The 24590-nt window shown below is 40.4% G+C and overlaps 1 protein-coding gene across 3 annotated transcripts in view; it reads right to left on the minus strand.

The window, feature by feature from the left end:
• Positions 1-14735: 14735 nt before the first annotated feature.
• Positions 14736-24590, minus strand: part of STK39 (serine/threonine kinase 39) — a 310521-nt gene continuing 300666 nt past the window's right edge. For all 3 annotated transcript variants that reach the window (XM_058664585.1, XM_058664586.1, XM_058664587.1), the window contains 2 exons: positions 24386-24450; positions 14736-16290 (listed from right to left, as the gene is read on the minus strand). In XM_058664585.1, the coding sequence (XP_058520568.1) occupies positions 16216-16290; positions 24386-24450 (140 nt within the window). In that variant the 3' untranslated portion in view covers positions 14736-16215. The remainder of the gene's footprint in view (positions 16291-24385; positions 24451-24590) is intronic.

The raw sequence follows: 24590 nt of genomic DNA on the forward strand, positions 1-24590 counted from the left end.
CCCAAAGCCTCTTCCGGGTCTGCCCCATAGGTGCAGGTTCCCAAAGCTTTGGGCCATCCTCAGCTGCTTTCCCAGGCCACAAGCAGGGAGCTGGATGGGAAGCAGGGCCTCCGGGATTGGAGCCGGCAACCACATGGGATCCCGGCATGTGCAAGGCGAAGCCTTCAACCACTACTCTATTGTGCCGGACCCCAGACTAAGTATAAATGCAAGAATTTGAAGTCTCTTTGTGGTTCTATTTGTCTGTGTTCAAATTCCTGTCAGAAGCATAAGGACTAGAATATGTTAATACATTAACTGCTGTCTCACAACAAACATGCTATGCTAAACAAGCAGAACTGAACTTCTAGAGACTAGAACTATGGGAAAGTAGAAACCATCATAAAAATGTATACCATGTAATCATTTACAAAAAGCAGACAGAATAGAAATAAGGTTGGCAATTATCCAATTTGATGAGTCCATTCCTTGGCCTGTCCAACCTTTACGATTCTGGAAGATTCATAACTAACACAATGCATAACTGCTTGTATCTCTGAAGCCTTTGTCAGCACCTCAGCTGGTAAGTCATTGGAACAGTGTTGGAAGGATGGCAGGACAGAGAGGACACACAGCCTCAAGAAGAGGCGTATTGGTACATTGTAAAGAGTGTGAATGCAAGGAGAGTTATCTGAGTTCTAGTCCTGGCTCTGACATTACCAAGCTGTGTGGAATTCAGTCTGTGAGCTTCACTCACTTTGGGCACAATTTTCTTCGTATGTGAACAGGCAATGGCAGGAACATAGAATTTCTCAAATTATTGACTTTAGTCATAATGTTCTTCTCACTCTGAGGGAAGTTCTCAGATGTCCTGATAGCCATTATTTTTAATAAGTAAGCAATAGGGAAATTTTTAATATCTTATTTTTATTCAATAATCATGTTTCTCTACTCCATATGTTTTCCACAAATAGTTGTGTATTTATTTGTTCAGTTTTGTTCCTATTTGATTTAGGCATGAGCAATCAATTTTGTCTCTAGAGCTTGATCCAATTCCTTGTTGGTAATTGAGACTGCAGATAATAAAGTATACGTCTGGCTTCAGTTACATTTATCTGAAACTATAGAAAGATTCCTTCAACAGATAAACAAACTTATGGTGCAGAATGTACAGCTTGGAAAATTTTTTCCTCCACATTTTCAGCAAAACTGAAAATCCAGGATGGATTCTGCCAGTTAATGTATTCTGATATCAGAGTACCTGGATTTGACTGCTGGATCCTAAATCCAGCTTCCTGATAAGACAAACCCTAGGACGCAGGAGTGAAATCTTAAGTAATTGGACTTTTGCCACAACATGGAAGACCTGGACTGAGTTCCTGGCTTGTGGCTTCAGTGCTGGCTGACATGGACCATAAAAAGCACTTGGGAAGGGAGTCAACAGATAGGAACTTTTTCTGTCTCTATGCCTTACAAACAAATTAAGCAAACATTTTTCTTAACTGAGAAGCCTTAGTTTTCATTTTCCCTTAAGTTAAATGGAGAGTTTCACTGGGATATTATGCACTTCCTAAAGTTTTATATTTTTGGTTTATTTTAAGCTTCAATCATTCCTTGGGCTGTACATTTTTTTTCTAATATAAGGAAATATAAGAAAAAAAGAGTGAATATTGACCAAAATATACTTGGAAATACAATTCCAAGTTAAGATTCAGGAATAAGGTAAGAGAGAAAGAATGTACACACTAGGGAATGTAGCAATTGGCTGAATGCCGTCACTATAGAATAATATTTCACAAGCTTTTGGTTAGTTTAATAAAGATTGGAAATATGCTATTCATGTATTGACTATGCAACCACTAATGGTTTGGAGGCTGGGTGTGGAGTCTTCCCCTACCTTTCTCCTCACCACAGACACAGGAAGGAAAAAAAAGAGTGTCAAAACATTGGTCTCACTTTCCTCTAGCTCTTGACCCTTCGCACCCTAATAAAATATGTAAAAATTATAAAAAATAAAATACAATTAAAATAATAAAATTAAAAAATTTTAAAACACAGTATTTATTTTAGGTTTGTAGACTTTTGTGGCTCACATTGAGTGGCATCAATTTTACAAAAATAATTGTAGCTTTAGTATCTATGATTTTTTTTTTAGTATAAAAGAAAGTATTTTTTGGCAGATATTCCATAGAAATAATACAAAGAGAAGTATGTGGAGTGAAAAAATCTTCCAAAATAACTATGACATTTCTTAGGACAAGAAAAGAAATTAAGAGGACACTTTCTATTTTTTCTTCTGATACACAATGGCATACATTTACCGTAAAAGCTGAATGTGTACTTAATTTTTAAACATATGGCTATTCTCCAGACACCCTTCCAAATTATTGAGCATCTAAGTCTTTATGACCTGTCCCTGTTCGCTCTAAAAGGAAGATATTCATCTAGAGCATTTTCCCAAATTTTGCCCAAATTACTCATTTTAACATCCCCAAAGGCATTTGGCCACTGAGAAATGTAATGTTCTTTCAAATTAACTCATTTTAAAAACACTTAGAGACAAAGTGATGTTGTCTTAATCCCCACATCAGTGTTACCAACTAATGACATCTCTCTGGGCTCTTTCTTTAGAAAACACTGGGTCTTGCATGGTGGCTCAGCAGGCTAATTCTTCACCTGAAAAGCACCAGGATCCCATATGAGCCAGTTTGTGTTCCAGCTGCTCCATTTCCTATCTATTTCCTTGTTTGAGGCTTGGGAAAGCAGCGGAGTTTGGCCCAAAGCCTTGGGCTCCTACATCCACGTCGGAGACCTGTAGGAGGCTCCTGGTTTTAGATCAGTTCACCATCTGGGGGAGTGAACCAGTGGATGGAAGATCTTTCTCTTTCTGTCTCTTCTTCTGTCTGAAATCTCCATTTCAAGTAAAAAATAAATAAATCTTTTAAAAATGCTTGCATGGACCAATGGTCAGGGTCCCAGAATTTCAATCCCAGGAGAAGACAATTCTAGGATTACTCAAAAGCATTTCAATTTCTGATAAGTAAGTCAGACACAATTTCCTAATCACAGACAATCTATCTCAGCCTAAGAGTGAACACGCTTATTTGAAAGCTCTCTTTTTTTTTTAATTAAAAAAAGTTCTTTCTACTTTTCCAGTATTAGTGAAACATGCACCTCAAAACCCAACACCAAGGGTTACTGAGGGGAATTTCTGATGTCGAATCATCTCCTGAAACACCTTCTCTACAGGCAGAACCAGGAGACCTAAATTCATTTTTCCTCTTGTTTCCTGCAGGAAGACAGCATAGTGTGTGAAGTAAAGTATGGACGGGTTGGGGTGAAGGATCAGCTTTGCTACTGATCTGAATTCTATCTCCAATACCTCCTCACTTTGGCAACCTGGACAGGCATCCAATGAACTAAACCTTGGTTGCCTTACCTGCAGGACACCCAGCTCTAGAGGCCATTGTGAGGATTAAGTACTTATACAATTCTTGTAGTGAGCCTTCAGCAAATGATTGAAATTACTATTATTCATTGTAAAGCCTTTCAATCCAGAAAGCCTTGTAGATGACTATTCAGCATGTCTGTGACATCCTAGTACTATTTCGTTAAGCTTTTCTGGCTCTGCAGAGTGAGGCCACAATGATCAGAGTTTCAAGCCTGAGCTCTTCATTGCACTATTGCTTATGCCAACCTCACATCCCACACTATTGTCCCGAAGTTGTTTGATTCAGGTCTTTGTGTTGTATATCTCTGGACACTGAGGGATGATGTGCTGATTCTGAAAACAGCTAGACTATCAACATTTAACAAACATAATTAGGCCGTAAAGTGATGTTTCTGTGAGCTATTGTATGGGCAGTATTCATGGTGGCCAAATAAATTATGGGAGTGCCACATGTTGGGCAGTAAAATCTGGATAGCTAACCAGCTAGACCAGCCTGTGGGGTTGTATGGACAAAAAGCATCATTCTTTCTAGAAGAGGTAAATGTGACAAACATTTTCACTTTTCTGGAGAGAAACACATCAAATGACCCAGGAATCAAATGCTCATTCTTGCTTTTCTTTACTCTTTCAAGTAAGTTCCTGCTGGGCACATTCTGGAACATTTTGCTGTTTGGCTGACAGCTATCTGTTTGATGGAGGAGGCCATTGTTTACATGCTGTTCACAGGGTCAGTTTTAAAAGATCGTCACCAAAACTGCACATTAATATGCAAATAAGGCTTTGCCATACCTATATCTCCTGGCTGAGACCTAGTGTGTGGGCCCAGACTCCCCACTCAAGTACCCAACCAGAATTTCCATGGTGCCTAAAGTGCTCTGTGTTTCAAAATAGCCCAGCATCCCATGATATCACAACTCTCATTAATAAGCTAATCTCTATTAGGGGCTGGGAAAAGGTGATGAACTCATATGAACTCAAAACAACCTGCTAATGACCAACAGTCCTTATATTTTAAAGGTTAACCTCCATTAAATCAGATATGTCCATAATTAATGGAATTTCAGGCTGAGTCAAAATGGGAAATAAAGAAACTCCAGAAAAGAGCTTCCTTGATTAGTTTCTCTGAGCTGTTGTGTCATAGGTTTCCCCGTGTTTTTGCTTAGGAAATCACGTACTTCTCCATCAGCAAATCTACTGGAAGTCTGTGATATCCTCATTACTGTTCTGGAGTCAGAAAACATTGGCAAACAAAACAAAGATCTCCTGTCTTGAAGAACAGCAGGAGACAACATCTGTTAGACATAATGAGCTGGTTGCATAGACTACGAGGAGGTGATACAAGCTGCGGGAGAAGAAACAGAAGCAGAGAAAGTGGAATAAAGCATGTCAGCTGTGTGTCTTGAAGACTACACTTTAAACAGAAAATGGAAGATTTTGCTGGGGAGGCGGTTGTGTACAAAGACATGAAAAAGAGGGAAAATTATCCACAGAGATCTGGAAGAAGCTGTCCTTGAACAAATGGCTACAGGATTGTGGCTTTGTTACAGCAGCATCAAGAAGGATGGTGTGGTGGAGCAGAGTGGCAGGGTATGAGGTGATGGGCTAATGGGGCATGAGACCCTATAACGAACCTCTGTCCACCACACTCACGTGCAGCAGAGCAAGGTGTTCTCAGACAACAGCCAGACTGGAGAGAAATGAGACAGGATAAAACCTAGAAACAATTTTTGGTAGATCAATAACTATCGTATTCTCTCAAGGTCAGTACACAGTCATGTAAGAATCATATTCATATAAAACAGGAAAGCTGAAAAATTGTTAAAGCTTACACTCCCATCCTCACATGTCCTGAGATAGATGAACAACATATTTTGGATCTGGGAGGGAGGCAAGTATCATTATGTTCTTAGAATTATATCTATGAAATACATAAAATTTTTCTCTTCTTTATAAAAGAAAAGAATGTATTTGAAGAAACCACAGTAGTTTAGAATTTGACTGTCATTCCTGCTCTTGGATGGACCTTGGTAAAGGGCCCTTTAAGGCTGATTTTACAAACATGGACTCATAGACATCAATCACAAACTCAAGGATAAGGAATGGCTATGAAACACCAAGCTCAACAGTCTTCAACACAGACACCAGGCATACAGAAAGTTCCTTGGCTCAGTCATTATTGAAAAATTAATGACTTTTCTGTAACTGAAGATTTCAAGGTGATTTTGTCAAATTTCACAATGTCTACTGTGTCTTCTTCCTTACTCTAGACCAGGAGTAGGTGGCTTAATATTTTGGAATAATCTTTAATCTCAGGTAATTCATTCTGTAACTAGTAGCTTCAGAAACATGACCTCTGGGTCCACTGTGAAAATTGCTCTTTATTTGCATGATCATTCTCCTTTAACAGTGAGAGAAGATCTTTCTGTATAGAAAATAAGAAATACAAAGCGATAAGTTAAAAGCCCAAGTTCTAAGAATTAGATTACCTGATCTTTATAATCTTGTGATTTGTTAAAAAACACATCCAATGAGTCTAAATTTAAGGATGTATTAATTTTGAATAATAATTAATTATTGCATAATTAGCATAAGTCATGTCCTATCTTTATAGTTGTGAATAAAATAGACATGAAATCATCTTCATGACTTTACCCTCTTCACAAGTGTCACCTTTGATTGCTCAGGGTTGTCTGGATGGCTATCTTGACATGAAGATAAGAGTTGTGATTTATTAGATAGCAAGGAGGAAATGCAAAGTCTCTTTGTACAATGGAGCATAGACACTGAAGATACTCTTTCAAAAAGACAGCACGGAACTCCTTTCTGCAACCCAAAAGGCCCTATCACAGTATCAAATCATTAAGTTCCTGATCTTTCTGGTGGAAGGCAAAGAGCTGCACAACACAATGGATAGGAACAATCTAGACCCAAACGTGAGCCTCTGTGGTAGGGCATTAGTCAGTCAGTTTTCATTAGTGCATCTAGGAGATTTTGCTCATGAAGAGAAGAGGTCTAGTTTGGCTCATGGTTTTGGGGAGTCCGAAGACAGGCATGCTTGTTTGATTTGACCAATTAGTGAGGCCAGAGGCTAGCAATCCTGAAGCAAATGTAAAGAAAGTTGACATGATAAGCCAGGAAGTGAAGACAGTGATTGGGTGCCACTCAGATTTTAAACCCACCCTCAGTGGGCACTTCCAAGGCTGCTCACTGATTTACATGTCTTCACCAGGCTTGCCTGGCACACTGCTTGCAGCTTTCCGTGGCAGCTGCCACATATTGCTGTTACCTCTAATTTTCTTGTTTGTGGGAAGCTACTTCCCCTGGTCCACAGACTTGTTGTTCAGTATCGAAATAAACAGTAAAGTTCCAAGGAGTGCAAAAATGAAAGTGAGTTTATCCTTGATAAGTGATCGAAGATCCCACATATTGGGGAGGGCGTTGGAGCTGGAACTATACTGGGCTGGGCTGTTCTCTGTTGCATGTAGAAGGGGTTGTTTGGATTGACTCCATCTCTGCTCAGGAAAGCTGGGAGGGGTCATAAATAAATTCCCCTGGCTATGTGTATTTGTGGGAAGGGTCAGTCGTTGGCTAATACCTTTTCCATGCCCCACGCTCTTACCTTATGTCAGGATGCTCTTCTTCCTCCATTTGTACTATTCTAAACCATGGCTTCTTTCATTTTTTTCCTGGAGGGGTGAATTTGCCCAAATTCCACTCTTTAATCCTGCCTCAGTTTCCCTCTTTCTGGAGAGGGTCTCTAGTGCAGCTTCACTCACAGAGAGTCACAAGGCAACACTCCATCACAGGGGCTTCAGTCCTGCAGCAAACCTCTCCTAGCCTCTCTAGTTTTCCTTTTTTAAAAAATTAATTTTTATTGCAAAGTCAGATATACAGAGAGGAGGAGAGTCAGAGAGGAAGATCTTTTGTCTAATGAATCCTCCCTCCCCCGCAATGACTGCAATAGCCATTGCTCCACCGATCCAAAGCCAGGAGCCAGGAATTTCCTCCAGGTCTCTCCCACGGGTGCAGGGTCCCAAGGCTTTGGGCGGTCCTCGACTGTCCTCCCAGGCCACAAGGAGGGAGCTGGATGGGCAGTGGGGCTGCTGGGATTAGAACTGGTGCCCATATGGGATCGTGATGTGTCCAAGGCGAGGACTTAAGCCGCTAGGCCACCGTGCTGGGTCCTGCAGTTTTCCTTTTACTTGCACTAAACTGCAGCAGTTTTTCTACCCCACTCTATTGTATCAAACATGACTGTTCTTTACTCTTCTTCTGGCCAGGCTTGGATTTTCCAAATCCTTTTGCTCTGTTACTTTTCACTCCCAATTCTCCCTGTAAAACTAAGAGTAATGAATAATACGCACACTGCAACCTGAATGTTCCACTGCTTTGAAATCTCCACCACCAGGAAGCCCACCCGCCACACACCATAACTAGATTAATCTTCCTCTCTCACCACCATCAACCTATAATCATGGGATTTAACCACAGCAGGTAGTAAAGAGTATCTAGGCAGTACTACAAGGAGAAGTTTAGTTTTATTCCATATGCCATGATGGTTCCAGGAAGTTCACGAAAAATGACCTAATCTCTCCTAAGATTATGTAGTGGTGGGTGAGTCAATTTTTTTTTAACCCACAGGTAAGTATCATTCTCTGTTTTACAGCTCCTTGGCTGGTCTTTTCAGCAATTTGCTACTTAAAGTCTACTTATCTGTCAATCATTCTTAAATTCATTTTGCACAGCTGACTTTGGTGCTATCACAGTCTTCCTTCTAATGCATTTAGTAGTTGTTGCAGCTTTGAAAGTCTGCCAACACAGAGGAGCAGCTGAAAATGGTACTAGCCTGCCAGACTGCCTTTTTTTCAGTCTGCCTGCAACCATAATTTGCAATTTTGATAGCCTGGATTCTTCGCTTATCTGACTGTAATCATTGGTTTCTAACAATATACTTCTCCCATTGCGGTTTTCTTCTCTTTTCTTTCCTTGCCAGTTAAATTATTGGATTTTGAATAAAGGTCTATACCAAATCATTTAACGTCTCCAAGCTTCATCTGAAACAACTCCCATGAAAATCTTACTCTATTGGTGAACTGAAAGACAATCTAAAAACATAATATAGTAGGGGGAAACAGATTTAATTGGCAGGTAATGTGGAATGGTAGAAAGACACATGTAAATTCAGATTCTGGTATTGCCTTTTACTACTCTGACTGCTGATATTCAATCTCTCTGAATATCCTTTCCTTTATCGGTGATTTTGGGCAAATTACAGACAAACTTTTCTTGCATAATTATAATAAGCACAAAAGCTATAGCATATATGAAAAGCACCACCTGTACATGTAGGCAGTGTGGTCACTACTTTCAGTTATGTCAATTATCTCTTGATAATTTTAGTCAGTTGTTGTCTTGCTAGTTTTAGTCAGCTGATCATTATAAACTATTCACAAAGTGGAAATGACAGAAAGAGTAGGAGTAAGCATCTATTTTCCAGAGTTTTAGTTACGGTATTAATCCTGAGATGCAATAACTTTGCTGTGGTTGCCTCTGCCCACATGCGGCAGGGTAGGTGGGAGGGACCATTTGTCAGGGGCATTCTTCCTTACCAGTTTCTCCCTCAACATGCTCGTTATCTCAGTCTGATCTTTCAACAGTGTGATGCCTACGCAGTCTCTTTCCTGCTCACCTCATCCAACAGTTATCTTTAATAGATTTCAAGAAGTTGGGAGTGGGAAGGGAAAAAAGCATCATAGCTGTGTTAAGGAACCATACTCTTCTCTCTTTTAAAAACTTTCATTATGATGGTCTCTGCACAAATCTTGGGTAAAACAAAACATCCTAATTAGACGATTCACCAAAGAACAACTGTTACAGCTGAATGGCCAGAGCTGTTCAGTCAAGCAGCAACCATTTCATTCATTCCTCTACTCAATTAGGCCCCTGAAATGTTCCTGTTGGAAAGAAAGCTAATGATGAACTAATTAATGGCCCTGAATCTAAAATTGAGTACACTGAGGCTTAGTGAAAGGAAATGGAATTGGAGAGAGGTCACACAGCTAGCAGGGAAGCTTGAGCAGAGGGCAGGTTTTTTTGTTTTGTTTTTGGTTATCCATATAATTACCACAGAATGTACTCGTATTATCTTTATATTTAAGTTAGTTTTCTTAAAGGCTATTTAAAACAATCCTTCAATGGAAACTGTTCCTTCTCATACAAATATGTGTGAGTCTTTGATCTTGGGGCAATTAATCAGCTCTATTGATTTGGAAGCCACATCACAACAGACTGATAAACGTGAAAGATAGCGAATAATGAAGTGCAAAGCAAGGGCAGCATAGACTTCCCAGCAGTAGCATTCCCAGAAGTAACTCTGGGCACCACTTTCTTCCAGGCTCTGTACTCAATGTTCTATGAATAATTTTCTACCCCAAATTTGAAGTTATCTACCCTAAAGTGTAGAAATTTCAAGACCCAGGGAACCTGAATCTGCTCTTCGAAAGAGGCACCCAGGTGTAACAGAAATGTTTTGGACTCAGAGCAACTTCGGTTCAAAGCCCCTCCACCACCTACCAACTGGCTAAACTTGGAAAATTTACTTAGCATCCCTGGCATCTGAAACTCATTAGATCTAAAAGGCAAATAATAAAACCAACTGCCTAAAGAAGTAGTGAGGCTTACACAAGGAAATACAGGAGAAGTTTGGGTTCAACGCCCAGCTCACAGCAAACTTTCAGTAAAATCTTTCTGGTGTTATAGCAGAGGGTTGTTTGATACCATAAATAATACCATTGGCTTTGGAACCAGATACATTTGTTGGGAAGATGATAGTTATTAAGTGCTCACGTCATTATGCTCCCTTATCCCTATGCTCTCAAATCCGCTTATGTGGCAACCAATGGCATCATAACCAACAGGCTCTCCTGCTTGGCTAGTTGCCTGTGTCCTAGTTATGTAATGACTTGGGAGTCCTGGTTGGGTGCAAACACTTTCTTGTAGTCCAGTCAGCAGTCAGCAGGTGAGTGCTTCAGTATACTTTTGCCCACTGCTGCAAATGAAGATGTGTCACTTGTACAAGGCTCCTAAGCTATTCTTTGGCCTATCAGAATAAAGGTCTGGTCTTCTGGGACTCCAATTCCTCAATCACACACGTATACATTCCAGTTTCTGCTTTCTTGTATCTCATTGGGCAGCTCAGCCTTCCCCAGCCTTATTCTTCTCGTCTTTAAAAGGGGAGGAATGAAACTTTGCAAATGTAGCAGAGTAACCACTGCCTTTGGCACCAAATAACAATGAAATACAGTAAAAAATGGACCAAAGCAGGGACCCTTAAGCTTTTTGGCATAACCAAATGAATGAAATGGAGCTTATTTACACTTGCTAAGTGCAAATTTATAAGCAGGTCTTTTCAAAAGTTCATAGAAATTGTCATGAAAAAAAATAGGTTTATAGGGCCAGCGTTGTGCTATAACAAGTTAAGCCACAGCCTGTGATGCTGCTCCACTTTTGCTCCAACTCCTTGCTAATGCGTCTAAGAAAAACAGTGAAAGATGTCCCAAGTGCTTGGGCCCCGGCCACCCATGTGGGAGATGCAGATGAAGCTCCTGGCTTTGGCCTGGCCCAGCCCTGGCCATTGTAGTCAGCTGGGAAGTAAACCTGCATTTCCAATTAATAAATATATCTTAAGGGGAAAAAAAAAAACCACCAAAAAAGCCAAAGGAAATACATGCAAAGTTTTTTCCCAAAATGCATTTTCAGGAAATTTTCAAAGATTCCTCATGGGTTTCATATTTTTTATGCAAAAAAAATTATCTTTCAATCTCATTTTCCTTTGACCTTCTTCAGAGCATCCTTGTACCTTAGCACAGGTTGGGTCTGTGGATCAGATCCAGTAACGTACGGGACCAAGCTTCATACAACACTTTAGAAGGGAACGGAGCGGAGACTCTGCCTTCAGGATTCACTAGCAGGCCTGAGAGGGAGTGGCAGCCCAGCAGCCCTCACAGCTGGCGTCCACTGCCCCTGCCATCCTCATTTAATCAGATTTGGGTAAGAATCAAAGTTTGGAGGAGGACGAGTTATGTGACTAATTCACCCGAATGTACACAGCCTGATTTGGATCATGTGTATTTTGAAGTTCATACTATGCAATCCATACAAATGCTGCTTGCCAGACTTGTTCAAATTGTTCATCTGGGTCAAGGCTTGGCCAGTGTGTGTGTATAAAGTTTATCTAAAGAAGGGCAGTATCCTGCTTTTTCTGAATTATGGACCCATTTGTGTACTGAACATTCTACCTTAACAAGCCAGTGTCCTCGGAGGGAAGTCTTACAAAAGGAATCCTGCTCTCTCAAGCAAGTATTCCCGAGAAACTCACCATGGGAATACAACTGTTTCTTAATTTTCATCATATTGTAGCACATTCAATAATAGCATAAAATGATAATTTTAACATATTTCATTGCCCTTTGATGAATTGGGAGGTAAATTATATGGCCTCACTAAACCCTTTCATCTAATGACACTTGTTGGGTAGGATACCAATCATGTGGGTGGGAAACTGTGTGCATCTTTCTTAGTTATATGATCCTTGTTTACCTGGGGACACTCCAGGTAAATCAACATCCATTGCTGTGGTGCTGGTTTGACACAAAACTTGTGTTAACAATCTGAACCACGTTAAATGGTGTGTTCATTTCAGTGGGGATGAGTATCTCCTTTTTAATGATGCTTTGGTATGTTTAAATTTTTTTTTCTTCCTTTTATCTGAAAGGCAGAGACGCACAGAAAGATATCTTCCATTTACTGGTTCATTTCTTAAACATTTGTAATAGCAAGGGCTGGGACCAGCAGAAGCCAGGAACCAGGATCCAATATGAGTGTCTCTGGAGACCCAAATTCTTGAGTTGTCTGCTGCATTCCAGGAGGTATTGGCAGGAAACTGGAATCATACCCAGAGGTGGTATCTGAACTAGGGGGTCCCATGCAGCAGCTCAACAGCCACATCAAATGCCTGCCTGTTTGGGGTATGAATGATTAGTTATCTAGGGTGCTAATGAAGTCATTTTCATCACATGTTCAATGTATGCTCTTAGAATCCACTCATTGTATTCACTTTGAACAGTTTAGTCAAAGCAAAACAAGCCAAACCCAGAAAGCATTGTATCAACTTAAAGGAGACTTAAACAGATGGGCCAGTTTTGTGATGAAGTGGGTAATATTGGTGCCAATTGACGTCCAGCTGTTCCACTTCCATTCTAGCTCTCTGCTAATGGCCTGGAAAAAGTAGCAGAAGATGATCCAAGTGCTCAGGCCCCTGGCACCCATGTGGGAAAAACAGATGAAGCTCCTGGCTTTAACCTGGCTCAGTACTGCCATTGCAGCCACTTGGGGAATGAGTCAGGGAATGGAAGCTTGTTCTCTCTGTCTGTAACTATTACTTTCAAATAATAAATCAATCTTTAAAAAAATCAAACTCATTATATTTGGATTTTTAGTTTACGCTAATACATAGCAGAAACTGTTACTATAATATCACTTGTTTATGACCAGTGTTTTTCATAACTATCATCTTAAAATTAAATGTACAGGGGCACGTATTTGGCACAGTGGTTTTACAACACTTGGGATGCTCACATCCCACACTGAAGTGCCAGGGCTGAAGTCCTGGCTCCATCTAATTCCACCTTCCTGCTCCTGGGTCCACAGGTGGGCAGCAGATGATGGCTCAACTATCTGTTCTTGCCACCCAAATGGGAGACATTCGTTGGAGTCTCCACCCTGGCAATGGAAAATGAACAGTGGGATGCGAGTTCTCTGTCTCTGCATCTCAAGCAAAATATATTTTAAAAACTGTATTGTTTGCCATGTAACATGTATATATACGCAGGTTTTAAAAACTATGCAGCTGTTAAAAAATTTGGCACCAAAATACATCTTAATCCAATTTTAGTGAACTTTTGGAGTTATCTTCATATACAGTGACCTGCCGCCATATCTTTTGGTGTGTCATAAGGACACTTAATAACGTTATTGTCACTACTTGTACCCCTGGACAAATACTTCATTTCTCTTGCCCCTTATACTTACCATTCTACTTTGTGCTGCCATGAATTTGACTTTCTTACATTTCATATGTGCAGAATATGTCTTCTGCCTGGCTTATTTCATTTAGCATAATGTCCTCTAGGTTTTTCTATATTGTTAGACGGTGTGATTTTCTTCCTTTTGTAGGCTAAGAAATATTTTAATGTGTGCTTAACAGTTCATTCATTTGTCAACTGATGGATGGTTAGATTGTTTTGGTAATTTGGCTATTTTAAATACTGCTGCAAAATATCTCTCAGAGATACTTTCATCATAGAACTGCTGGATCACATGCAGCTCAATTTTCAATTTTGAACAACTTTCATTAATGTTCCATCATAGTCTTAGTAGCTTGCATTCCCATCAACAATGTAATCAGGAAGCATGGTAGCACTAATTTTGCTCTTGCTGAAGATTGTATTGGCTGTTTAGGGTAGTTCCACAACTTTTTTTTCTATTTCTGTGAAAACCACAGTTATGCTATGGATTGCATCAGATTTGTAGATTGCTTTTGTAGACTGCAAAATAAGGTAGTATGGTATGTATGTATTCCCCTAACAATTATACTGTAGTCTAGTGGTGAGTTTTTCTGCATTAATATTCATTTTGCGAACCAATTCTTACCATCTCAATCTTATTTTTTCTACAGCTTTTAGAATAATTTTTGTGCAACTTGTCTCAAATGCCATTAGGAAGGATCTGAGAATATGAGCGGAAATTAAATACATATGGTGTGATATTTATTATCATGTTGCAAAGTTTTCCAATTAGTTATGTGCATTTTTACTTTCTACATGGAACTCAGGGTTTTGTCTTAACAAAAGACAATGACAAGTCATGCAAAAGGGTTTTAAGAATGAGCTCTGTATGTCAGGTAAATGAGGACATGGGGTTCCAGCTCTGGAAGTGGTTCTGTAGAGGGCCTGGGATAAGTCACCTATCTACCCTGAACCCCAGCACCCACAACTCTAGAATGAATGAAGCAGTGGTGAGGGAGCACTCCCTCTTGTGCTCTGGCAGACCTCTGGCTCCTACTCAGGTCTGTCTTAAGAGTGGGAAAGTCTGCCTTCCTTCTTCCATTAAGCCAGTCCAACTCACTTGTCAGGCTTGATTGTGACGGCAGGGATGCCCAGTTTTTCTGTATCTTATGAAAGTGCTAAACATCATCACGACCACGTAGACAATACCCAAAGAGGGGAAGGAACACCACGACACCATGTCCTTGTGCAATACACTTTTATTGTCCTTTTTACCTTTGCAGTCATCTTTGAGTCATCTTTGTGTAAACAACAGAATGGAATGAAATTTCATGAAATTGTATGCAAATGGCTCTAGAACACCTTAACAGTTATGACAAGGCAATTATAAATAACTTTTTTTCTTAGTAATATATATTTGCTTTTTAAAGTACATTAAAGAGCTGCCGTATCTAGGGTTAGCAAGGAAAGAGCAATGGTACCAACCTGGGAGTCTAGATCCCTGGGAGCTCAGACTCCAACTGTGAAAACCCTAAGGTGCATCTAGATCCATAACGTGTAGTCACGCAGAGGGCTACTTGGGTTCAAAGCATTTTATTCTTGAAACTGAACAGCATTTCACCTTTCAGTCATTGCACGAAATCCTTTCCATTCCTTTCACTCCATCTGGATATTCTGCAGAATTTCAAGTAAAACTCAGATTCTGGTATTTTCAAGTTTTATCACCTTTAAGAATAACAAATCCTATCACGTAAGGACAGCCAAATCAGGGATGGGTATATAGTTAGCAATCTAACAAACTGGTAACATTTTATACAGTTCTACATGGTTCCAATACAGCAAATCTTACATATGCCACCTTATACAGAGGAAATTTTAGATCTGAGACTATTTCAAAGGAAAACAGCCTCAGGCACATTCTTAATATGAAAGTTTGCAAGGCACCTCCCTCTCCCAAGAGACAATCAGAATTGTGGGTTGGTGTTTTGGTAAACAAACCAAAAAGAAGAAGCATCCGAGTTCTTAATTCAGTCATTTCAAAAATTAGAAATTACAAATACTCCAAAGATAGACCTGAAACTTCTTGTTTAGATAACAAGAGATTAACTGCAAGAAGCATATAATCAAAACTTTTTTCTTATAGCTAAGATGTATAATGCATAAATATATGAAAAATAAAATTCACAGTCAGTTTTAAAACTAGAATTCAAGTTTGGCTAATAAATCTTAATTTTATAAGTATATTAATTTCTAAATACAACATAAAAGAGGCAGTACTGTCAGATGTACAATTAAGGTATTATGACAGAAGTAACAACAACGCAAAGAAGAAATAGGCTTCTGATAGAAAATTCCTTTTGTCGCCAATAAATAGGACCACCTGAGAGTATTCAGATGCTTTTCACTTAAGGGATATCCAAATCGATGGCTAAGAAGTGTTGATTCAATAGCTTTGGGAAAAACACTAGCAAGAGTCGTGCAGCTGCGGCATTTGCTTGTTCTCATACTGTGGATTGCTAGAGAATAAAGCAGAACTCAAGAGTGTTGTAGGTTTGAAAAAAAAAACAAAAACAAATTATCCCATTTCACCGAAGCCAGCATCTTCACAATCTTCTGATTTTTGCTGGGGACTGGGGGGTGAAGGGTAGAAGGGAGTGTATAGGGAGCAGGGGTGCGGCTGGCCAGGGCACAACAGATCAGGGTGATGTCGCTGGACATACATCAGCTGACGCTCAGCTGAGCAAAGCCGATCAGCTTCACCTCATCGGGAATCTCCGACCCATCACAGCCGGAAGCCTGGAAAGGGAAAGAGAACTCCTCAGTGTGGGTTGGTCACCCTCAGGTCTTCAAAGCCTCCTTTGTGTGGTAGTAAGATCTAAGCCACGGCATGGCCTATCTGAGACTGAGAGTCCTGGCTCCTCCAGAAGTCCTGAACACTGGGATGACTGCTGGCTGCCTGTGATGCCAGCAATCTGGTCACTGCTAGCAAGCACAAGCAGAGGTGTGTGTGTATTGGTGATGGTGGTGGTGGTGGGTGGGAGGTTTATTATCCCTTAAAACCACATACCAGGTGGGTGAGCTTTAGAGCTGTCCAGAAAGCCTGTGACTTCCAAGAAAAAACATGACCGTTTCTCAACAACTCAATAAAGTTATTTTGAATGCACTTTCTAATTAAATCTTCTCAGTACTAATTTGAAAAGGAATATTGAAAAAACAAGCAGAACCAGTCTAACAGGTCATGCAGGGGCAATTTACTTTTTACCAAAATCATATCTCCTGTAAAACTCGGAGGAAAAAACAAAACAAAGAAACAAAAGAAGACAGCTGCTGTTTAAATATCAGTGAGTAAGGAAAGGTAATACAATGGAATTATGTCCCATCACCAAAATTTAGCAGCATTGTAACATCTTTTAGTCGCCTGAATCCCATGTGGGAGTACCTGGGTTCAGGTCCTGGGGGTGCTCTCCATTCCTACTTCTCCTAATGTGTCCCCTGGAAGGTGGTAAGTGATGGCTTGCACCCACGTGGGAGACCTGGGTGGAGTTTGTGGCCCTGGACTTCCACCTGGCACAACTTTGGCTGATGTAGTCATTTGGGGAGTGAACCAGTATGTGCAAGATCTGCTTCTACCTCTTTCAAATACATTTAATTTTTTTTAAAATCAGAAGGCACTGGAAGTAAGCCTTGATCCCTCAAATATCCCTCTGGTCCTAATTCATTATTTCCATTTTTTTGGTCACCTTGCACCCTTCCTTCCTTCTGGTACTTCAGTCCATGCACTCATGCTGTTCAGATCACCATTTTAAACTTGCTCTTAGAATGCATAGTTATCAGAGTTGGAAATTATATAAGACCAGAAGAGGAGAGAAAAGTTTGATGAATGACTGAGAAACACAATTAATTATAAAAGGATCACAGAAACCTTTAGTGGACCTAATTCCTGCCAAAATCTCATTTTTACAACAAGTAGTTGCCCATGGAAAATGATCCTACCAATGACCACAATTAACCTGCTTAGCACTGCTTGCATTTAGAATGTTCAAAAAAAGCAGTGCATAACATCAGCTTTGTCAGCTCTAGCATTTTCTATCAAACAGGCAACTAGGACATTCCCTTGAATATATTAAAAAAAATAAGGCAGCCATTAGCCTAAAGGGTAGGGAAATTGGTCAGCATTTAAAGAAGAGTTTCCTTCAAGCCTGTGTAATGGTATTTCTAGCTTTACTGTGCAGATTCCCAATGTTTAGAGACACAGTTCTAACTGCTTGTGTTGGCGGGCACACTGGGAACAGCTAGGCTTCTTCCTTGCAAACAAAGTGGCCCAGGCACAGAAGGTGTTCCAGCTGCTGTTTGTCACATGGTAGCCCAATATTCACCTGCATTTGAAAGTCGGCCAAAATGTGTACCAGGAAGTTGCAATGACTAGGAATAAAAACTGAACATTCCATAAGGTTTACAATGATTAGAAATGAAAGAAATGTATGAAATCCCTTCTCATAAAGAGCAATGAAAGTAAGAATTTACAATGAGAATGGGGTGACTGGATTCTGATTAATTTGGATATAGCACATAGGGTGTCATTGAGGGGTCTGGGTGGCCCAGCACCTGCCTCGTGCAGGTTCCCTGCCCCTGTTGTTGGGCTCTGTTTGCTTCCAGGCACCTGGTCCTCCCTCCTCCACTACTCATGCCCTTTGTAACCAGAGCTGACTCTTGGCCTCTCCTGGCCTGCAAGTGACTGGGGCAATATGACAATGTCTCCAAAATTCACGGACAAGGAACCAAAGACCCTTACAAAGTAGCAAAGGGTCTCAAAGGACCCTTAAACTATTAAAAATTATGTACATGTTGATTACATTTATTATATTTATAAATTATAACAGAAAATTAAAATTTAAATGTTTTAACACTTAAAATAATATAATAAAATGTTTAATATATTTGAAAATACAAAACATATTTTATGTAGTTCATAGCTATCGTACTTTTTTTAAAAAAAATTTATTTTTATTGGAAAGTCAGAAATATAGAAAGAAAGAGAAACAAAGATTTTCTGTCTGCTGATTCACTCCCCCTGTGGCTGCAACGGCCAGTGTTCAGCTGATCTGAAGCCAAGAACCAGGAGCTCCTTTAGGTCTCCCATGCAGTGCAGGGTCCCAAAGCTTTGGGCCATCCTCAACTGTTTTCCTAGATCATGAACAGGGAGCCGAATGGGAAGTGGGGCAGCCGGGACACTAAATGGTGCCCATATGGGATCCTGGCATGTGCAAGGTGAGGACTTTAGCCACTGGGCTACTGTGACAGGCCCTGTACTTACTTATAAAAATGACAGCTGAGGATCTTACATTGTGGTGTAGTGGCTCAAGCTGCTACTTGCAAGGCTGGCATCTCATACTGGAACACACGTTAGAGTCCAGTCTGCTCTATTTCCAATACAGCTTCCTACAAAGTGCTTTGGGAAAGCAGCAAAAGATGGCCCAAGTGCTTGGGACACTGCAACCCATATTATAATTCCAGGATGGAGTTGCTGGCATCTGTCTTTAGCCTTGCCCGTATCTGGTTGTTGTAGCCATTTCAGGAGTAAACCAACATATGTTTCTCCCTCTCTGTCTCTTCCCTTCACTCTGTCACTTCACCTTTCAAATTTGCTTTTAAAGTTAAAACTGGTTTGTAAAAAAAAATACTTATTTACTAACTCAAGCCTAACAACAATAAGCTCATTATATATGCTAGAATAGTCTTTGGGAAAGATAAAAAGCTCTCATAGCATCAAAAACAAAAACAAAAATGAAAGACTGGTAGGATAGCCATTGCTTTACATTTTTGCAAACTTCTTTGATGTCAAGGCAATGCTTTGCTTTGTTTTCCTTGAAGTACATGAAGAAAATGCAGCCTTACACAAATGTGTGGTTGGAAAGGGCAAGGGTATTTGAATAGCCTTTGCAGAAACTTGTGGATTTCATTTGTTAACAAATAAACCCAAGTGAGAGTATCTTGAAAGCTACTTAAATGGGACACTGAATTTTTCATACACACTAATCTGTCTGTACTGTGAATGGATCTGTAACCCATGCATCATAATAAATCATCACTGCACTATGCAGATCTTCTAAATGTTATTATTTCAGTATGCAATACGTATTATCATTAGATACCGTCAACGATTCACGTTGCTGTAATCCTAGTCGGGGGGCTGTCACACTAGCAACAGCAGATACAGGTTTTCCAAAATCCTACTTTGGCTTGACAGCTCCAATTTATTATTATTATTTTTTAAAGATTTATTTATTTTTTATTACAAAGTCAGATACACAGAGAGGAGAGACAGAGAGGAAGATCTTCCGTCCGATGATTCACTCCCCAAGTGAGCCGCAATGGCCGGTACTGCGCCGATCCGAAGCTGGGAACCCGGAGCCCCCTCCAGGTCTCCCACGCGGGTGCAGGGTCCCAAATCCTTGGGCCGTCCTCGACTGCTTTCCCAGGCCACAAGCAGGGAGCTGGATGGGAAGTGGAGCCACCGGGATCAGAACTGGCGCCCATATGGGATCCCAGCGCGCCCAAGGCGAGGACCTTAGCCGCCAGGCCACGCCGCCGGGCCCTCCAATTTATTATTGACAACAAAAATGGACATTGCTTTCCCTTCAGTGTAAGCCTTACTTTGTTTATTTAAAAAAAAAGCTGCTAAATATCCACACCTTTACCAATAATTTGTCAGTTTCCTTCCAACTAAAAGTGATGTTCCTAGGCTAGCTTAAGCCTGTGGTTTCAGCATCCTATATGCATCCTAGTTGGTGTCCCAGCTCCACTTATGATCCAGCTTTCTGCTAATGGTTGGGGGAAAGCAATGGAAGATGGATCAAGTGTTCATGGCCCAATTACCCATAAGGCAAACATGGTGGAAATCCTTGTTCCTGGCTTGGGCCTGGCTGAGCCCTGGCCATTGTGGTCATCTGGGGAGTAAACTGGAGGATGAAAGTTCTCTCTCTTTCTGTAACTTTTGCAAAATAAATAAATTCATTTTTTAAAACTTAAACATTTAAAAAGGTATAGTTCCCCAGTATTGGGACTATTGGAATATTATTTTATAGTCTGATGTACAAGTGATTCCCACTTCATCACATAGAATATATAACAGAAGTGGCCTCATGCTGAAATTTAATAAAATCAAAGTTTCCTATCACACTGGGAAAATTCCTAAGCAAAACTGGATTTAATTTATGCAGTGAATGAGTGAGATATGATGGCTTTGAAGAACTTACTGTTAGAACACTAATTTATCCTGATATCATTTTTATGTGGCTTTTACACCTTTTGGTCAAAAAATGTGAGTTAACCTCAACATTGTGATGAAACATAATTAATCCCAGCAATATGATGAAAACATTTCAGCATCCATGATTCCCTAAAAGGGACCCTCATGGAACTTCAGCAGTTCAAAACTTATACTTATAAACTACAGCTCCAGATGAAGGATCTCAGAACAAAGCACCCCAAGTTTGCCTCTCTGGAATGTTGATGGAGGAGTTAAAGATCCTTAAAAATCAAAGAAGCAAACAAACAGAAACAGCAGCGGGTGCAGGAAGTGCACTTAGACCTCCCTGAATAAAACATAAAACTCCTAGATAGTATCTTCACAGTACCTGGGAGAATGATATTCTTCCCAACAGATATGGGGAAGCAGCACCAAGAGACACTTGTCTATAAACCTCATCAAGCTAATACTTCCTTGTTACAGTTTCACTACCTATTACTTTCTGTCCTTTCAATATCTAAGTGTTTGGGGCGACGTTGTGATGTAGTGGGTAAAGCCATTGCCTGTGACACTGGCATCCCCATATGGATATTAGTGCAAATCTTGGCTGCTCCACTTTCTACCCATCTCCTTGCTGATGGCCTGGAAAAGCAGTGCAAGATGACCCATGTGCTTGGGCCCCTGCCATGCATGTGGGTGACCCAGAAGAAGTTCCTAGCTTCTGCCTGGTCCAACCAACCAGGGAAGACATCCTTATTATATCTATTTGTCAAGTGAAATGAAAGATCTTATAGGACAAGGAAAAAAGTACATGCACTTCATGAAACACCAAACTCTACCTCTGCAGAGTATTGTTTTTCTTGTTCTGGAACATATACAAACTATGGACTGACCCTAGATTTTCTAATTGTGGTGGGAGGGGATGAAAGAGACTGGGTACTGAGTGAACCATCAGCAAAGCAGAACGCTTCCTGCTTCTTATCCTTGGCTAAGCACAGGAGTGCTTGCAAAACCTGGCAATTAAATCTGGACACCTGCCATGGGACTAGGCATCTTGTCTTTAAAGCATCCCCAATACTCCCCCCCTCAATCCTCGCCCTCCTGCCGAGTGAAAGCTGGATGTGGAATAAAGAACCTCAGAACCAGAAATTTCCAAGCCCCTCACATTCTCCTCTGGAAAGCAGTGAAAGCGCTGAGATTACAATCATGATAAACAGCCAGGAGATAAAAGAACTGTGCACAGTAGCAGCTTATGAGGACAAATGCTGCTGAAATGCTTAGATCTTTTATTCTTCAATAGCATCAGCAAATTGATAAATGACAGCAAACGTACTTGAATCTCTATGGTTTTATGAGGATGTTAGTGTCCTACAGTAGAGTCAGCCAAAAATCAGTTTAAATTTAGCTTTATCAAGCAGGTCTCAGAGAGTCTGGCAGCTGTTAGCAAAGAAACCCTCCTGATTTTAACCTGGGATGAATGAAAAGTTAAAGAAATGGGTCACTACAGTACTTGAGTTAACACTGGTGTTTCTTCTGGGGTAGGAGAGAAAGCTGTCAAATTCCGTTTAGTGAGAACACCACACCACTGCTACAACATCCAGCTATAATGGGAGGAAAACATGTATGAACTTGCTTCTGGGACTCTCTTGTGCTGGACAAGCCAATTTTACTCCATCTGCTTAAGGTACAAAGGAGATTCAGTCTGAGCCCATCACCATGTTCCCAGGCAGGCAGAAGGGCAAATCCACTAAGGAATGGAATAGCTGGGAAATTGTAGGGCTGCAGGGCCATGCCTTGTAGAAGGGGACAGATGCTCATGGGTGGGCATTGAGGTCAGAGTTGAATTCATAGTCTCCACTGTGTGATCCTGGACAGGTTAACTACATGCAGCCTCAGGATTCACAATGTAAGAGACATGAAATGAGACACAAAGCCAAGACAGAGCTCTAACACAGATGTCTGACTTGGGTGAGCTTTGTTAGCCATGGTCAAGAGTGTTGGTGGTCAGGAGAGGACAGTGGGACATTTTGGAATTGTAAGAGGACCTTGACTATAGCCACAGGGTGGTACACAGAACCAGACATGGGCAGGTGGGTGGCAGCAAGTCAGGTTCTGAAGAGTCTCCTGGGAACACAGGTGGACAGGACAGAATGAGAATCCAGGGAAACACAGGGAGTGCTCAAAGCAGGAGACGAGGGAGGTCTCCATAACATTTTTACTGTTTACCTGGAGATAATATAACTGCTGCTTTTACAAATCCTCCAGAGGTAGCAAAAAGGCTAGGGTTATTTCTCCAGTTTTATAAAACCAAATTTTGAGACAACAGGAATAAGCCAGCAGTAAATTTTCAAACTCTTATCTCTGTTTACATATTCAATGCTGGCAAAGTATTCTGGAGGTATTAAAAATGGATAGAGGGCTATTTTCATCAGCTTGAAAGGTGACATGAGGTCACTTTTTCTCATCATTCTACCTTCATATCAATGATACACGTTCGCAACTGTAGGCAAATTAGCAACACAGCAGAGATGACAGGGTAGGCCCAAATCTGAAGACACATTTTGCAATTTGTTAATCCAGCACTTCATGTCTCATAAAATGCTTTTTTTAAAAAAGGAAAAAACCAAAACATTTTTTCCAGTACATTTTGTGGAAATCTTTGTATTTTTCTTTTGCCACATAGGCTATCTAATCTGAAATTATACAGGAAGATCTGAAAAGTTCATTAGCACTGGGCTCACATTTACCATAACTCATCACTTAGCATTTTAGGTGACACACATTTTCCATTTAATTTTCACAAGAAATTTTTTAAAAAGGCAGATTGTCAATATATGTTGTACACAGCCTAATGTTGGTCATCTGTATCTTAAATTGCTTGTGACATTCTTACTGGCCCTTGTTAAGAATAATCTATAATTGTAAAATCAGCCACTTGCCAGGCCTTAATGTATAGTTTGCTACAACTTTCAGGGAAACAACCACTGTTGGTGATGCCTGTCTCCATCTCCAGACAGCGCCAGCATCTCTTGACTTCACAATGACCCCAGGAAGCCTAATAAACTGTATCTCCGTGCTTAAAAACCTACTGGTGCAGCAAAATGACTGAGCAGTGCCTTCTCTATACAAACCTGTTACTGTGATTTGAAATGTGGAGGAAGAATGTTGTCTCTGTTGACTAGCCTTTGGTGAGCTGTGCTACGATCGCTTCTGATTACCCATTTTTACAGCAATCAGCCTTCATTTTAAAAAGGTAGAATCCCTTGGCTTCCACCTTGGGAAAGCTCTGCAGAGGTACTGCTTTGAATTCAGTTGAATTCTGTCTATATGGGACAAGTTTCCGTACAAATAGGAATCAAAATAGTGAGTAGAGGCATTGAGGTTCCCCAAATGGCCACTCTTTACCAGTGACAGGATAACAAAAGAACAATGTGGTGCTTGCAGAACAGGAAGTTTCCAGTTATGATCAGAAAATGCTCCCAAATGTTGCAGAGGCAAATGATGAGGAGGGGAGGGGAATCGATCCCAAAAGAAAACAACAGCAACAGCACAATCACACAGCAGGCTATTACACACTGTTATTACTCCTTTCTTGCACGGCATGGCAAAAAATTGTCTTCCCTTCCATAACTTTCCACTTACCAACTTAAATGTCAATGTTTTTAAAGCTTTGGGATCATCTACAATCTTCTGTAAGTTAGCAGCCACTGTTAAAAAAAACAAACATGGAGAAAATGTGTCCGGGTTATTTCCAATAACACTGGATTTTCACATCAATGATTCAGAAAATTTGACTAATGATGCAATAAACTGCAGAACCATTTCTCTCAGATATTACCAAGTCCAT

This window comes from Ochotona princeps, chromosome 5 (genome assembly GCF_030435755.1).
Source record: "Ochotona princeps isolate mOchPri1 chromosome 5, mOchPri1.hap1, whole genome shotgun sequence".
Lineage (NCBI taxonomy): Eukaryota > Metazoa > Chordata > Mammalia > Lagomorpha > Ochotonidae > Ochotona > Ochotona princeps.